This window comes from Anabas testudineus, chromosome 5 (genome assembly GCF_900324465.2).
Source record: "Anabas testudineus chromosome 5, fAnaTes1.2, whole genome shotgun sequence".
Classification (NCBI taxonomy): Eukaryota; Metazoa; Chordata; class Actinopteri; order Anabantiformes; family Anabantidae; genus Anabas; species Anabas testudineus.
This window is the reverse complement of record NC_046614.1, coordinates 18828814-18846701: the sequence shown is the minus strand read 5'-3', so window position 1 is coordinate 18846701 and position 17888 is coordinate 18828814. Positions and strand designations below refer to the sequence as shown.

At 37.8% G+C, this 17888-nt stretch overlaps 1 protein-coding gene across 1 annotated transcript; it reads right to left on the bottom strand.

Annotated features, from left to right (window-relative positions):
• Window positions 1-671: 671 nt before the first annotated feature.
• vapb (VAMP (vesicle-associated membrane protein)-associated protein B and C) lies at window positions 672-17064 on the bottom strand. Its single transcript, XM_026348938.1, has 6 exons — window positions 16825-17064; window positions 11623-11775; window positions 6856-6959; window positions 6240-6320; window positions 4789-4968; window positions 672-2713 (listed from the first exon to the last, which is right to left on the bottom strand). Exons 1-6 carry the CDS (start codon window positions 16880-16882, stop codon window positions 2558-2560), a joined length of 732 nt encoding a protein of 243 aa, XP_026204723.1. The 5' UTR covers window positions 16883-17064; the 3' UTR covers window positions 672-2557.
• Between the last annotated feature and the right edge of the window lie 824 nt (window positions 17065-17888).

Genomic DNA, 17888 nt, shown 5'->3' with positions numbered 1-17888 from the left:
GTGGGTTTAAAAAAATCCAAACGTAAAGCCTGTATTCACAACAAGAAATTACTTCACACAGAAAGGGGTTTATTCATTTAATTTATTAAGATGCTACATAGTCCAACCAGGTTGGGTTGTTTTATACACCAGAGAGACTACTTGACTAGGAATATTACTCTTCTTCTCAGATAGACTTGTTTATTTATTTATTTATATACATACAAAACAGCTTCCCGACTGCTTACACTGATCACGGTGACGGTTAGAGACTCCAGGACAAGTCAGTGTAGTGTGTTTTACAACTGGGCCTGGATCAACTAGTATTTACAAAGTATTTAGTTTGGTTTGTTTAATCCTACTTGGAGTACCATCATTGGTTGGTTTTACTGCATCAGTGCAGTACAGTGGTAAATTCTTAATCATACTCAGGTATTTGTGTAAAACATGCTGATACTCCAACCAGGATTTGTTTCACAAGAATTTTAGTAAGTACTACATGACCCAGGTCTGATAACCAACGACAGGACTGTAGCTCAGGTCTGCTCTGCCCTCCCTCTAAGCAGCAAGTCATCCTCAACCCAACAGCAGAAACACGTATTCATGTTTATTTTAATCTTATACCCACCAGTCAAATCCTTCGCCTTCCACTCCACTTAACATAAAAAGATGGTGGCTTTTTGTGACCTTTCTTTGAGTTTAGCAAAGTGGAATAGACCCCTGCTTACCCATTTTATATCATATGTGAATAAACTGGGATAAAAATATGACTGAGTGCTCTTTTTCTTCAAAAAATGCAAAGTAGAATTAAACTCTCCATTGATGTTTTTCCCTCAATATGCAAATTGTGTACTTTATTTGTTGGTTTATTTTTGACAAAAAAAAAAAAAAAAATCTTAAGCTCTGCAATGCTACAATGTCAGCCTGTGGTCCCCTTGAGACTAAAGCTAGACTGTATGCCTCCCCTCTCGCTTGAGAGAAAAAAAAAAGAACATTATATGGTGCAGGAAGATCAGAAGAGAGACACTCATAACCTTAGAGCATTAAAAATGAACACGTGTTCTAATGAAGTGAGGTGAGGCTATAATAATAAAAATGAATATGCAACAGATAATTGCTGAACAAACACCAAAAACTGAACACAGGGCTGCAGTGGAGTGAATAAAAGAACAAAACAGCAAAATCACCAGCGGTGGAGAACTGTGGCAGGCAGCTTAAAACAATCTTTCACATACATTTGCTATAAACAAAACAGAACGTCAACAAATGTATGGCTTAAGAAAACAGAAAGGAGCTGGAAAAGACAGAGTAATAGGTTTGTGGTGTTGCTGATGTTATCAGGGTAACACAAAACCACTCACCTCTACATGCACCTTTTGTCCATTTGTGATTACACTCTATACGTATGCATGCTTTCCATGTGCTTGTGTGTGTGTTTTTATGTGTATACTGTATATGTTAATGTGCAGTATATAAACCTCCTTCTTAGTCTGAGAATAACTTGCCCAAACAGGTCACAAGGCAAGGCTTCTGGAGAGACCTTAGTGAAATGCTCAAATCCTACAAATCTCATTTCAGGTAGCTGCAATATTCTTAAATGCTTTAACCCTAGCAACAAAAAAATTACTTAAAATATTAAAAATGCAACATAACACAAAAGAGAGGGAAAAATAACTCTGAAAAGGTCATTGTGCAAACCAACAGCCAAATGACATATTATTAATCTCAACATTATAAAATCAATTAAATTAGATTCAAAAGTCCAAATGCAACACTCGGTGTGAACGCATGCAATCAAACATCCCCCTCTGCCAACTGGGGATGCGGTGACCACTGAGTGACAGTGGGGGGAATAAGGTAGAGTGAAAATAAAAGATTTACAAGAAAAGAAAATACCTGTGGTATAGTGTTTCCTACACTGATCAAAGATGGTCTACGATTAAAGACACACAGATTTTACAAAGCCTCTGATTGAAGGAGTCAGTTTGATAGCCCTGTGTAAAACCCCGACCGTGTTGATCATCTCTCTGGTAAATCCCTTCCTTAAAGGGGGTTTATCTGGAAGGAACACCTGGATAACCTGTACAGTGTGGGGGGGGGGATTACGTACATATACATAGGCTCTGGCCTCCGTCATTTAGAAAAAGAAAAAAAAACAAACAAAAAACCAACACACTAAAATGACATTCGCACAACTGCAAACTGACTCAGTCACGCCAACACTACCTCGCCGGTATTAGAAAATCCATTGGTCTGAATTACTAGCATTACAACGCCCCCACCCCCCCACCCACAGAATCAGTCATCTGTATACATAAAACTTTGGGAAGAGGGCCAGAATAATTACGTGATGATACGCAGGGGCAAGACCTGAAACAGTAGGTTTGTTCATAAGATGATTTTTTTTTCTTTTTTCCTCATACATTACCTTTGAATTTTTTACATAAATGAGACTGAATCAAAACTAGTACCACCCCCCACCCAGCAGATATGGCATTTTCTGATCCAAAATCCCAGATCCTGTGTTTTGTTTTCATCCCCCGAAAGCATGCTGCAGCCGACCGAACCGCTCTGCACTCTACAAGACCAACTTGCCCACGATGACGCCCAACACAAAGAAGAGCGCGATGAGGGCCACCGTGCGGGCGCTCAAGCCCTCCTCTTTCTTCATGCCAACTGAGGAGTGCTGAGATGACATCATGTTACTCTTCCTCATCCGCAGACCATCATCCTCCTGAAAAAGAGTTGGATAAAAATATGAGGAGTATGTGGGAAGAGGAAGAGGGTTGATGATGACGATGGGAGAGCAAAAAATATAAGAAGGGAAAGTGGAAAAGAGAGAAACAAAAGATGAAAACAACATTTGGAGAAGTCAGTTTATCAATCAGTCAGTGAGATAAGGCAGATTTATTTATTAGCTCAAAGAAATAGGATCTGCTTAAATCTTCATCTGACCCAATCCCCTGAGGACCGCAGAAGGCGCCAGGCTTTAACACACTTCATTTCCCAGCAGCGGGTGGGGGGGCTCTCTGTTAGTTTAATCTCAGCCGCAGGAGCAGCCAACAGTCGTTCTGCCTCTGGCAAGAACTTGGAGGGGAGGTGGTGGTGGTGATGGAGTTTGAGGGTAGGGTGGCTCTTTCTTAGCCGTTTGGGATGTGTGCGTACTTTTTGCATGACTATCTTTGTGAGGGCCAATGTGAGATTTATGCATCATGAGTACAAATATTTTGGGATAGTGAGGACATTTTAGTCAATCTTAAGTTTCTGACGAACCTTGTTTAAGGGTTAAGGCTTAGAATTGGGTTAAGGTAACAGTTGGGATTAAGCATTTAGCTGTGATGGTTTAGGTTGAGGTAATGGGCTGATGTCTTCCCAAAGACAGAAGTATAAACATATACTTCTATCAACTCATTTCCAACTAAACCCAATTTTAAAGCATCTGCCACTGATTACAGATGTGAGTTTAACCTAACACAGACTTCCAGCTAAAAGTGGGGGACACTGCAGGGCCATTAACATGAACCACTTTGTGTGACTCTAATTTCCTCTTAATTTGCTTATCTTGATTGTGAACACTCAATCAGTAAAAGAAAAAAATCAAGACACACAAATGTGACTCTGGAGGTTCAGTGATGTAATGCACTTACTCTGATGACTGTAATGACAGGATTGTTTCCTTGTTCGTTCAGTGGAATAACACTTTCTCTTAAAGGCTGAAGCTGAATTGACTGTTTGAACTGGACCACCCGCTCCAAGATCCAATGTGCAGTAAACTGCTCGCCCAAAAAAAGTGACACACACTAATATTTGGTTGGACCACCTTTAGTTTTGATTACAGCAAACATTCGCCGTGGCATTGTTTCAACAAGCTTTTGCAATGTCACAACATTTATTCCCATCCAGAGTTGCATACGTTTTTCACCAAGATCTTGTATTGATGATGGGAGAATCAGGCCGCTAATGGTTGTATTTAGATTTACTAGATTTTATTCACAACACATTTTCATAAGAAATCTGAATGCAAACCAAGTTTTCCCAAAGCACTTTCTATCAGTGATTCAGTGTTTTGTCTCATCGAAAAATAATTGTACCTCTGCTAAAATTCACTGTACCGTGCTTATCAGAACCATCTGCAAGGTCAGAAGGAAAACAGTAATTGCACTTATAAAGCGCTTTAATACAGTTTGTCTCTCATTCATTAAACCACAAACACACAAATGCCAGTGAGCAACCATGCAGTCTGTTGGTCTGACCATTTGGAGCAATCTGAGTTTCAGTGTCTTGCCCAAGGACACTTCAACATGTGGACATGAGGTGCTGGGGATAAAACCACCAAACCTGTGATTAGTGGATGAGACGCTCAAGCTCCTGAGCCACAGCCATAATTATTAGGTTTTCTTGAAATGTTAGACTTTTGCTTTAGGGAAAATGAGCAGCACTGTCTCGTCACACAGCAAAGGCTGGAGAATTAATGTTTGAGTTTATTGTTTAAACTATTATCTAACACAGTCAAGATGAGACAAGCACATGATCAGTGACTTCATTAATTCGCTCTGTAGTAATTAATCAGAGTAGGTTATTTCAACATAATGTATGTTATACTCAACAACAACTACATCCATTCACAATTAAAATATGTACCAGGTTGATTTGTATTAAAAATGGCTTAATATTTCTGCTAACTCATATTCTTGGGGAAACCCTGTTTACTTATAATTCCCTGTATGACTAAGACATTGATACCTGTGTCTTCCCAGTCTTAGAAATGCAGAAACAGACAATAACAGGTCCTTAAGTTATCTCACTCACCCTGATCTGTTTGTTTTCTTCCCGTAGCCTCTGAGCCTCCATCTGCAGCCTCTTACACTCCTCCATGATTTTCTTTACCTCTCCATCATCAAGGGTGGAGCTCAGTGACTTCGCAGGCAGCGTGGAGGACTCTGACTTCAGTAAGCTGGACGACATCACCTTGTTGGACTCATGCTCATGCTGTAAGTGGGTAACAGGGGAACAAGTTATAATGTCATATGTAGACTGTGCTAAAATGGTTGTATGGTGATCAAGAGTAAAACCTGGCTGGTACACTGCTGCAGTTCACATCTGGAAACCTTTATATGGAATATATATGCAAACACTCCAAATCATTTTGCTTTTTATTAAACCAGATGTTACCTGTATTTCCTTCTACATTACAGTAAACAGATACTAATTACCAAAGTAAACGTGGTCACACTGACTTCATCTTTAATTAACTATTAACGATTAACTCGTAGCATTATTTTTTCAAATTTATTGAACATGTCACAATCTATCCAAAAGTAAGCGAAATGATAGTCTGACTTACAGAGAGGATATTGGATATAGATCAGTGAACCCAGGGCCTTGAATGATGATTTATGCCTAATAAAGTCTGTGCTGCATTACCATCAAATGTGCTCCTGCCTCTTTGCAAGTTTCTATCCTTGTTCCGTGCCTCATATCTCTAATGTATCTATTTGTGTTTGAGGAAGAGTTCAACCAGGAGCTTTTCATAAATGGATCAAGCTGTTTTTTTATCAGCACCATCTCTGTCTAATGGACACTGTGGTAGACAGTGTTAGCTGAAGTCATGTGTCTTTACCCCATAGTTCATAATGAATGGATAACAACTACTACAGGGTGTTTTCCTTCGTAGTGATGAAGTCATGAAGCAGAAAGACTTGCCTCATATTAGTATCTGTTAATGTCTCTAGAGCTACTATGTGGAATCTCAGAGGATTCACAGAAACAATAAACTGTATGTAAGAAAGATCAAAGTGGCTTTATGGAGGGAGGTGGAGGAAAGTGGGGCAAGATGTAGAAAAAGTAAGAGAAGTTTGGACAGTTTGCGACTGAGGAGAGAGAGGAGAGATGAGAGCTAATGAAGAGACAGAGGCAGAAACAATAGAGTGATAAATAGGTGTGGAAAACAACAATAAACACCACTGCTCATAAATAATGCTTGGAACAAATATTAACAAATGCTGTACTAAACAGAACGAGGCAATAAAAAGTCACATTTTGTTATGTTTAGTAAACAATAGCAGCATGACAGATGGGGAATGACACACTGACAATTAAAATACATTTTAACACCCTACTAAATTCAATTAGTGTAATTTAGAAAATTCTGGAAAGAAGCAGTGGGATGTTTCATTCCCTAAACACTCTTTGAAATTTAGTGACAACAATAACTTACACAAAGAGACAATGAGAGGAGGGGAGCAATTTTAGTTGCCTACCGTTTTTTCATTCTCCACTGGCATCTCAAAAACACACCTCAGCTTAGAGTCCATCAGCTCCTCTGGTTTAGCCTCCTTCCACTATAGAGACAGAGAACCAAAATTAAAAGAGTATCAACACGTTATTATTTTATTTAATGAAAGCACAAGAAAAGATTGTAATAGTCAGTGAAAAATATGAAACTAATGTAAGCACGAGTGACATTTGTACATTTATTTATGTTACACTAAACACTAACAGAATATCTGTAATGTTTGCTGTACTAGTACCTTTCCAGCTGCACATCCTTTTAACATGACCAGGACCCATATATACTAATTTTACAAATAACCATTTATGTTAGTGCTCGAACTAACATCAGTCCCCAGCTGGCTAGCAGTAGTATTAATAAATAATAATACATATAAAATCCATTCAAACAATCCACATCCACAGATTTTATAGATGTATTTTTGACATGTGTTGTATAGACCACATGTTACGGTTAACTGCAGACTAAAAAAACTGAATATATAAAGTAATTAAAATATATCCTATTCATGATCTATGGTCTTTTATATGGGATCTGAGTTCAACTTCTTTTCCCTGCAGGTGAAACTGATATAATAAACTCACCACTCCCTCCATATCGGTCATGTCAGGAGGTGCTAACATGGACTGGACCATGAACTTGTGTTTGCTTTTCTCATTGGGGTCATAGTCAAAAGGCTGCAGCATAACTGAAATAAAAAAAAGGCAGACAGTGTAAGCATAGGAAGAAAAACATTTATCCAGCACATCTATGATAGAGATTTCAGGATGTTTTCTCTCACCTTGCTTTGGTTTTATGAAAAGAAAAGTTAAGAGAATGTTATAAAATCACAGAAAACCCAAGGGGCTCTATGTCATTTTTATGATATCTTGAGGGCAGTGGTTATAGGGTTAGGTCCCTTCACAAGATAAATAAGACTATACAGTTTTAGTACATTTACAGTGGTGCTTGAACATTTGTGAACCCTTTAAAGTTTTTTGTTACTTACTACTTAAATATGACCTAAAACACGATCAGATCAGAAGAACACAGTTAAACAAATGAGAGAGAAAAATTACACTAAATCCAATTTTACGTATCTCTCTGTGGCAAAAAAATGTAAACCTGATGGATTAACAATTCATTTGAAGGGGAAATTTGAGTATGGTGATCAGAGTCAGGGCAGCCCTGCCTTATTAAAGAAAGATAAATCTGGATCTTCAATATCAAAGTCTGATCTTGATAATGCAGGTTTACAGAAGTGTGTAATGGATCAAACAAAAGAGATTTCTAATGATTCACTAGGCTGGAAAAGGTTGCAAATATGTTTTGTAAGAATTTGGACCAGTCACCTGTCGGACCAATGACACAAATGGAGAACATTCATCGCTGGACATTGTTACCCTTATCAGAGTGGTAGAACAACAAACACACCATGTATTACCTGTTAAACAGTAATACATGGGCTTTCACATGTTCAATGGTCTAGGATTGCCCGTGCTGCTTGGAAAATAGTGGTAGAGATAATTCATTTCTATGTGCGTGTTACCATGACAGAAACACTGATGGATCTACAAACACCCAAGGGGGTAATCTTTCCAACAGCTTCAAACCCTGCCTTTTTCCTTTCATAACATTACATATCGCTCTAACAGAAAACAGGTGTGGGGTTGGAATACCGCTTTAGCCCATCATCACATCAGTCTATAGCGTGTTATTTGATGTCATTCCAATGACTGAAAAGGTATTTTAGAGCTGTAACAATGATTTACAATGATCACTTTCTTATGTCGGCAAGCTGGAAGTGCAGAGGAGATGAAAACAGTCATTTGAGTGATTTTGTGTCATATTTAAAATAATAAAGGTACATTTTGAGATCACTACAAGAGATGTCTGATATGCTTGCATGATTGTTCAGAAACAAATGGCCTCATAATTTCAAAGCCAGTGTAGCTATCAGGATAGTTTACATATATGGCACATGCCAATTCTCCCTAGAGTGGAAAACCTCAGAGATGTAGTGCACCATTACAGCAATCAGGGCAGTTCAATATCGTAAACCAGAAACAGACGCATGAACAGATTGAGAACGTCCTGTTTCAGTCAGACCCAATTTGCACAGCCATCCACCTTGGGTCCAAGGGGACAATATCAGAGAATGGAGGCAGTAAAGCATGTGAGTTCTTTGAGCAACAGTACATAACATAAAAAGGTCCTGAGCCAAAGCCTGAGATGAAAAACACAGTCACAGTAGGAGGAAAGTGATTTCAATCATCTTTGATCTGCAGTCTTTGAACAAACAAACCTACTTGTGCTAATGGCATGATTTAGGATACTTTCTTCACACTGGGGGGATCATTTATAAAAGCCACAGATGCTAATTGTAGTCAACATGGTCAAGCAGGATGGTAGTCTCCCACCTGCTTGCTAATGACAAATGGCACCATTAGAGAGGTGAAAGAGGTAAGAAAACTTTCCTGTCAGTAATTACCGCTAGAGTCAACCCTCATTCAGTTGTAAAATATAACAACATATTATTACATATTACGTAGTACATAGAAATCAAATATTAACTAATATAATCCAAAAGATAAAACTCAAGGCTTATATCAGCGTGGAAAATGACCCAGCAGTCACCAGCATTCAGTCCACCCATCTTTAGCAGGAATCAGCCTTTTAATGGTCAAGTCCTGCTTTAAGAACATAGTTGGTTGATAAAACAGCTAATCTGGCTTGTGAATACAGATGTGCCATTACACCAGTTTAACTATAAAGTGATCAACCTTCAATCACAGAATCTACTTTCTAGTGGACTCCTGCCTTTGTTAGCAATGTTTGCATTTTCTTTACCAGTCAATCACAGGGCAGCTACAGCAGGACCAGAGAAGCTGATTCAATGTTTGTTTAGCTCTAGTTACCGTGACTTGCTGTATTAACATTTGTTTGTTCACCTATTGTGCTGAGCCATTAGGCCTACAGAGAGAGAGAGAGAGAGAGATTTTACAGAGAACTCTGTATTAAGTTTGTGCAAATTACTATTGTCATATTTTTTAGTGATAAGGTGTGTGCAAATGGACAGCTGGTGTCGTTCATGTTCTGCCTTTTAACTGTTAACACAGCAGGAAACACTAAGTTATGCACAGGTGGGACACATTTTATAGTTGAATGTAAGAAACCAAAAGAATCTGCTCCCTTGCTATACAGTATGAATTTGCACATGTCTTTGCATATGTGTAATGTATATGTACGATCCTTTATTCAGTTCATTATTATTAAGATCATCTAAATAATCATGGACTTTACAGCTGTTACAGCTGTGACAGTTGATGGCAAACCAAATAAAACTAAATGAAGGCACTAAATTTACAGCAAAACAAATTGCTGTGAGAGCTTCACACTATTTGTTAGGTAAGTGTAACAGCTTGTAATTATCAAGTTAAATATAAGATAAATATCCAGCCGAGTTGCGTAAAAGGACTAATAAAAATTTTATTCTATACAGTAGAATGAATGTTTACTATTTATCAGACAGATCTATGACATATGGCAGCTCAGAGTAATGAATAAAATCAAAAGCTGAGACTGATTTTGAGGTCTGTATTTTCACTCACCTACTATATAGGTTGTTGTAATGTTGTAATATATCATACTTGGATGTCTTTGGCCACAACAATTCTGGCACTAAATATATTTTATTTTGCTTTCTGCCTCAAGAGTTCTGAGTATTGCAGACAAATGTCTAACATATTCCCAAAAGAATCTCAGTATTTGTGGACACAAGGATTTTTGAAACATTCATGCCACATATTTTTCCACTGAATGCTGCTGCTTAATACCAATCAAGCTCAGCAACATTCCTGTGGCCAAAGCTACATTCAACATATGCAGTTACAGCTTGGTTAAGCTTCAAAAGCATGGTGCGTATCCTCAGCACATTGCAGGTTTGCAAGTATCTTGTGGCAGTGTAAGTGAATGTCAATGTAGCTTTGTTAAAAATTACAGACCAAAATATGAGCCAAACAAGTCTCATATTATATTATATAATATTATAATAATATTGCTGATTGAAATCTCTCATATCTTTAAACTAGAACACTTTGCAAATAATACTGATTAAACTACCAAGCAGAGTAAAATTATGAATGAACTGTAAAGCAGCTTTTATCACTGCGGCAGAGTTTTCTTGTAAACATCTAAAGTTATGTTTATATTCAGTTTAACAGGTCTATCAAATATAATGACCACAGTTCTGTCTGAATAAAACAGGTGCAAAGCTGATTACTGAACATTCAGTGACTGTGCTCATTTGCTTGGAAACTCCATCTTCACTGCTTTTGCTATTGCATTGTTACATTTTTCTGCCAGCTGTAAATGAGTGGAATAGTGTTAAACCATTGGCAGGCATTTCCATCGTGTCATTGACGCGTGTATGAACTCACCAAAAGCTGGTCCACAACACCAATAGAGGTTAAAAACTAGTCATACATCTGAATTGTGGAACCATTACAGTACATATGGAGTTTCTTTTCTTGCAATAACAGTGAGTGCCGTTTGCAACACACTCATTAATAAAGGTGTATTTTTATGCAATAAACTAATACACAGGAGATATCAGTCAAACACAGCCTGTATATGCACACACACTTCTGAGATGACATCTAATCAACCAAAACAAGTAAAACAACCTTTCAATGTGGACGATTTTTAATAAACCTAATTTAAAGTTAAATAATGTTTGTTTAATTTACAAGCACAAACTTGAAAACAGATCATACCCTACAGCAGCTACATGCAGCTACATGCTGAGAAAAGCAATATCCTTTTAGGACTCTGACCTGTGACCTTCCTTTAGCCTAATTAGGGTAAAAAATGTACCATGCTCATTTGTCGGCCACTGCGGAAGGTGGACCCAAGTCACATACAGTTTGCAGTTCTTGACACCAGATAGGGGTGTTTGTAAAATGAGTCTGTGGCTGTAAATGGCAGAGGTGGCATAGTGTGGAAACCTAAACCTGTACCTGTCTCCCTTCAAGTGTACAACAGAGAATAAGGCCTGCTGGGAGGGACGAGGTACATGAGGACAGGAGAACACTTAGTAATAAGAGAGGAGTCATGTGCACATTTACGCAAAAGAGCAAATCCATTTAGGATACAAGAGAGATAATAGCTTGAATTCCTCCTTCACAATGACTCATTCTCATATGCTTGTTTTATAAAAACAAAAATAAAAACATGTTCAGAGATATTCAGATACATGGCTGCAAATAATGACTTATTTCATTATCAATAAAATGGTTCCAGATGTAAACAAATAAGGAGAAAAACTGTCATGTCTGAGAAGTATTTTGATGTCTCAGCTGTGAATTTAATACCTGAGACGTTGATTGAGGTGCCCGCATCAATGATTCCACTGTTTGGCCGCACACAGTACCGGCGCGGTGCCGTCGTCTTCACCTTGAAACACACATTCCTGTCTGTTGGGTTGGAGAGCTTGAGATTTGTGGTGACCACGTCTGAGAATGGACCTGTGAACAAAGTAGACAAGGTAGAAGCTTAAAAAGCCAGTTTTTAATGGCGTAGTTGTAAGTATCTCTTTAGATAGGACAAGAAAAAAAATATCTCTTTGAGAAATGTATACCATCTCCTCTAACGTCATCAACATCATCATTAAAAATGTAAAAAGGATTATTTGACTACTGTCAAATAACTTAAGAAATTGCACCCTGAAACTAAATGAGTGTGGCTCAGTCAGTAAAAATGCAAATGCTTCATACACTGCTACAAAAGAAACGCCAGGCAAACTATATCCTAGAGCACACACAATACTTAACAGTAGTAGTGTTATCACTAGTAAATATTTTCATGGTCAATTATTCATAGATTAGTGGTTTAATTAATAAAAGGTTATAAAGTGATGAAAAATGTCCACTACATTTTTCCACATAATCTACCGAAACTTAAAGTTTGTAATGCCTTTGCCCAGTAGACAGTTCAGACCCTAAAGATGTTCGGTTTAGTCTCATGTTTGACAAAAAATAAAAAATACAAATTGTTATATTAAGAATTAGGAATATTTTCTTTTCTATTATAAAAACTGTTGAAGATTCAGTTTGTGCGAGTTGACAATAAATTGTGTAATTCTGTCATATGTTCTAAACGTTTACCAGTAGTTTCACCAAAGGACACTGGTATTACAAAACAAAAAGCTGGAGACAGATTAATCAGAGCTTTAAACAACTGGAATGCTGAAATAAAGTAGGTGACTAAAATCCCAATGAGTAAAGCCTATTAAACATGGTAAAACATTTAATTCAGTCTTTATGAGTCTAACTGGATGTGACTTCAATCTGAACCAAATTTTATCCACTGCCCACAATTTGGACCTTTCACAATCTTTATTTGACCCAATATCTGGATAAACAGGGTTTTACTGCCAAGTCAACTAATGCAGGTTTTAATATGTTTGATCTGAAGTTGTCCTCAAAATAAACAATGATAAAAATAAACAAGTCTGTGTATCAGTAACACAACATTATGAGAACAGGACTGCTGTAAACATGCCATGTAGAACATTTTTCTTCTAGCATTGCTCTAGATCGACGCTGATTACTGATGTCTACTCTGTCCCCATGATTAAGAAAAACAAGTATCAATCTATCAGTCATACAGCACTGCTATAAACAGAGCTGCTGATGCAGTTTGGCTTCAGGTAATTACAGCCATCATTGTTAATGCAGACCACATCTCTCTGAGGCACTCACCAGGCCAGATGCATTAAGCTGCAAAGATTTGTCAATAGAGCAGGAAACATCCACAACAAAAGCCACAGCAAAATAACACTGGGCCAATTCTAAAAGGTGAGCGTAGGTTAAGTGACTTATCGACAATGCAGTGGTACAGTGCTACATCATTAGTTACCAAACAAGGAAAAGATTCTTAATCCCTCATCCTAAACATATTAAATTTAATCATGTTAAATGTGGCATGTAGCAAAGGTTTCAAGCTGTGCTCAAGTAGTTCACATTGCAGTTACATGGCATGAATCGCAACCATTCGGCTACCAGGACGCACTATTTGATTTGATCATTAAATGGAAACTACAAAACAAAAATCTTGCATGGCTTAAAGCATATTTACCACTTATTGTAAAATTATTAATTACACGATTACATTTTTCTTTGCTTCTTTTTGGTTGGTGGCTAATTAGTGTTTTTCCAGTACTTCCAGTGAGAATAGAGTCAATTCATAGTAAAGACAGGATCACTAATGATTAAATGTATGTCTTCCCAAACATTCAGTGGGTGTAGTGCCACTACCACACATTTTACTTAGAAAGGCGTGTGTGTCTTGGAGCAATATGCAGCTAAATCAAGTGCTTCTCAGATGAAAGACGGCAAACTTTGAAGAGAAAAGACTTGAGCACAATAAATTAATTTTTATTATTTATAGTATTACTAGTCAGTGTCTTTATCAGAATCCAAAAGGCAAACCCATAACATAGTCTGCCTACAACAGGTGTACATTTGTTATTGGACAAAAGGTGGAGCAGAAATTCAATCTTTCTTGAGGAACTTTATTGAGGCTACAGTTCAGAATGGGGAAAACCTGTGAGTTCGTGTGTAATTGAGAAAGCACTGTTAGATTTATTTGTTGTTTGTAATTAATGTTTTTGTTGTCAAATTGCTATTGTGCATTAAGATCTGTTAATATATTATCCATCATATTTAGCACATATTATATCTTTACAGACAATGTATATTGGCTGATTTGGATTATTTTATATTATTTTAAGCTGCTGAAGCAGTGAAAATATTTTTAGCAAAAGCATAACTTGTGACTTTGTAAAAGTTTGTAGTGAATCCAGCATTCGTTGACCGACTTCCAGTTAACCAGTTAACATTTTAACTTTAACTTAAATCCCTCAGCTCAGTGAGGCCAAGTTTTCTCATCAAGTATGTAGGTCACTACAGCAGCTATTTTGATGAGGATAAAGTTTTCCGTGTGCAGAAGACCACTCAGTCTGCATGAAAACATGGAGCAATTTCAGAATTAGCACATACACCAGATTGAAGATAAGGTTTCAGCTCAGCAAACATCCAGAGCAACTGACACTTCCCTTCTCTGTTGAGCAAAAACAGAGAGGAAATTCAGACCCTCACAAACTTGGCTTAACATCTAAAGGCTTTTAATGAAAGGGACTCACTCCACCAACTACTGTACACCTGATCTACTACTTCCTGAAAATTTCCCCAGGACATAGTCCAACTCACAAAAACCACAAATGGCAGTAAAAACTATTATGAAAAGCTGATATTTGAAGTTGTCAACTTTCAAGGTTGGTTTTTATAAATGGCAGATAAAATGTGTAGAGCTAGTAGATTCTTGGGGAAAGATTTGTTAATAATACCCATGACGATGACGATGAAATGAAAAAGTCCAGCGCCTAACATTTGAGAGTATTTGTTCCACAGATGGTCTGAGCTACAGCCTAACAAGTTGCTACTAACAGACCTATTCCCATTTTCCTTAGGTTTCACTCTGCATGCCTACATATTATTTGGGGCATGAGAATAGGCATGTGATTTGTAGTCTACTTTTGAGCAACACAGAGTTCTTCTGTCTCATTGACACTCAAACATCTGATTTGACACTTAAATATGTCTATACAGCATACTCAGTATTATCTAGCTATTGTCCAAAAAATATTCCACAATTATCTATAAAAATAGGATAATGGGGAAAAATAGGACCTGCAAAATGGAGACATACAATCAGACTGAAAAACTTCTTAAAGCAAAACAGTCCATGTATAATATGCTAAGTGATGCAAGAGACAGGATCAGACACTATGAGCCAGATACAGCTCAGACACTTTATTACCATCATCACCACAGAAGTAACACACACAGTTATAATGTGTTAGAACACTTTTTAGTGATTCATCTATTTCATTTGGTTAATAAAATGTCTGGTTTACCCCATGGCCAATATAATTAAATGACTTGTTTTGAGTTTTGCATCCGTAGTGAGGACCTTTTGTCCAGAGAACTCACATAAAGTAATTGACATTTGTTATTTACAGTGTTAAACTGTCTTGCATGCGATTACGTAATAACATGACAAAAAGAAATTGCCTCCTGTTTATAAACTCTTTCAGTGGTAATTAACATTTTCAGAAGTAGCCTGTTAATAAATGATTACACATTTCTCTCCTTTAAACAATAGCACATTAGTTGCTTTACAAATAATTGATATTTTTGCCTAATAACAGTTGTCGGACTGGAACCATATTTCAGTTGCCCAGCCCAACTAAACAAACACCACTGGTTGCATTATATTTGTGAACCTAATTTCTCCCTTACTTTATATTTATTTCGCAGGCAGCTTTATCCAAAACAACAGTGAATTTAGATTAAGTAAACACAAGGACTAGAAATCAAACAAAACTGGAAGTGTATCACTTTAAAACAAATAAAAAAAAAAGTGTTACAGTAAAAGAGCTGAGAGGTATAAATAAGTGCTTGCTAGAGCTGGAACAGTTAGTCGATAAACAGATTTTGGGATGTTGGATTTGAAGATTTGATGCTGATTTTCTTTGTTATACATGACAGTACCATGTTGTCTGACTGTTTAAAAAAGAAACAAGACACAACAAATGTCACCTTTATAGTGCAAATTGGAAAATAAGTTTTTATTTTTCAATTTTCATTTTATAAACAATTAATACTAATGAATTAATCAAAGAAATAATAGGTGGATCAATCAATTAAGACTGCAATCCTCAGAGTTTCACCATGTATTGAGGCTGTTCCTTATTAAAATAGAGGTTCCAACAATAATATTTAACCTCCTACTCCTTAATACAATGTGTAATATTTTAAAATGTGTCAGTATGTCTGTGATCTGTTGCAAAACGGATATAACACTACTCTACACCTTTATGTAACATTACTTGGGCCTAAAGCAACGTGACATCTTGCAGCCAAGTAACGAGTTTAACTAAAAATGATTGTTAGTGATTGTAAAACGCTAATGATAAGGATGCATCTAAAACTGATTAAGTAACATGGGCTTTCAGAGTTATCCTGCTCTCAGTGAGCTGTCAAGTTATTAAATGACAGCTGGCTGGCCAGCAGAGCGAGACAGCCAATCAGAGAGAGAGCTAATGTTAGCTAGCCAGCCCTGCACAAGATGCTGTAGCTTCTGTGCAATAAAAGGTGACGAATTTAAAAGGCAAGTGCTTCTCACATGTTTGTTCTGATTGCTATTTTCCAGTGGACACGCGTGTCGTGTTTTGCACTTGTCACTGTTTAGAGGCTGCTGCATAAATGTGTAGCAGGGCCCGGCTAGCTTAGCCGTCGGAAGCTAATCCAGCTAGCAGCTCAGCTAGCTAGCTGTCAGTTGACCTGCCGTCCTGTCAGAACACTCTTTTTCTTTCCAAACGAGGCTGATATTGTCAAATGTGCGGTGCCGATTCTCCAGTTTCGGTTAACGTAACATTGTCCTGCCGCCCTGCTCCTAACAGAGAGGTGGCTCCCCCCTCCCGTCCAAAGCCGGGCCCTCCCCTCTCCTACCTCTGAATTTCAGTTCGTGCTGAGGCTCCAAGAGCAGAACCTGTTCCGGCCTGGCCATGTCCCAACAGCTGGAGCGGGGTTGTCTCACTGCAGTCAGTTCCTGTCGGTCACCCCCCGTGTTAGGATGTTGCCGAGCGCTGCACTGTCTACAGAGTTATTTCCTCAATGAATTAGCGGTGGATATCCTGTCCGCCCGGTCACTGCTGCTACTCGAGCTGCTAGCGGCTGTTGTGATGCAGCAGGAAGGGAGTGAGAGACAGCCCGGTGACGTCACTGCCTCTGCAGAGCTGCCCGGAGAGGGGGTGGTGGTGGTGGTGGTGGGGGTGCGGGTGGTGATGCCAGCACCCAGGGCTGTTAGGGCCCCTACTTCAGATTTAATAAAACCTCCGTGTTAAAGGTATCATTTTGACCCAAAGAGCACAGCACCAGTCATTATGATGGAGGAAGTTACTCACATGCTTCATTTTAAGGAGCGCTTCAAGGGCCCACATGGAAATTGAAGCAGTTCCCTTGCTATAATTATTCGTTTTGTTTATAATGACCTTTAACATCTTCCACTTTGATGCAGTGGGGGTAGCATGTTCTTATTAGATGATTTTTAGGATAAGACCTACATGTATCAAATGTGAATCTTTGGTTCAGATGTGAAATCTCAACGACACATGAAAGTTCTAGTTAACATGAGAATAGTTCAGTTGGAACTTTTATAAATAATGCCTATTATTGACACCATTCAGTCAGATTCCCTTTAAAATAACTCTTTTCTTTTAGCCATTTGTCATAAAGGAGGTCAAATTGTTCCTATAATAATACAAAAGCTGTAAAGTGGCCAGTAATTTTATTTATTTATTTAAAATGGTCAGATAGGTTATAATTTATAGGGTGGTTGTTTTTTCTCTATATACTATATTATTATATATATTATGTTTATTACTCATACTATATATGGTACAAAGATATTAGTGTGGAAAAAAGTAAATGGGTGGGAGAAGGTGCATGGGTGCAATGTGAGTCTTCTCTCCATGAGCAGGTGTAGCCAAAGTATTACCTTTGATAATGGCGCC

Bases quoted from the DNA above. Each gene is read 5' to 3' on its own strand.
- vapb (XM_026348938.1), bottom strand. From the start codon at position 16,882: ATGGCCAGGCCGGAACAGGTTCTGCTCTTGGAGCCTCAGCACGAACTG. The intron at 11,776-16,824 runs GTAGGAGAGGGG...CTTTGTTCACAG, and splicing joins GCACGAACTGAAATTCAGAG to GTCCATTCTCAGACGTGGTC. The intron at 6,960-11,622 runs GTATTAAATTCA...TTTTTATTTCAG, and splicing joins CACCTCAATCAACGTCTCAG to TTATGCTGCAGCCTTTTGAC.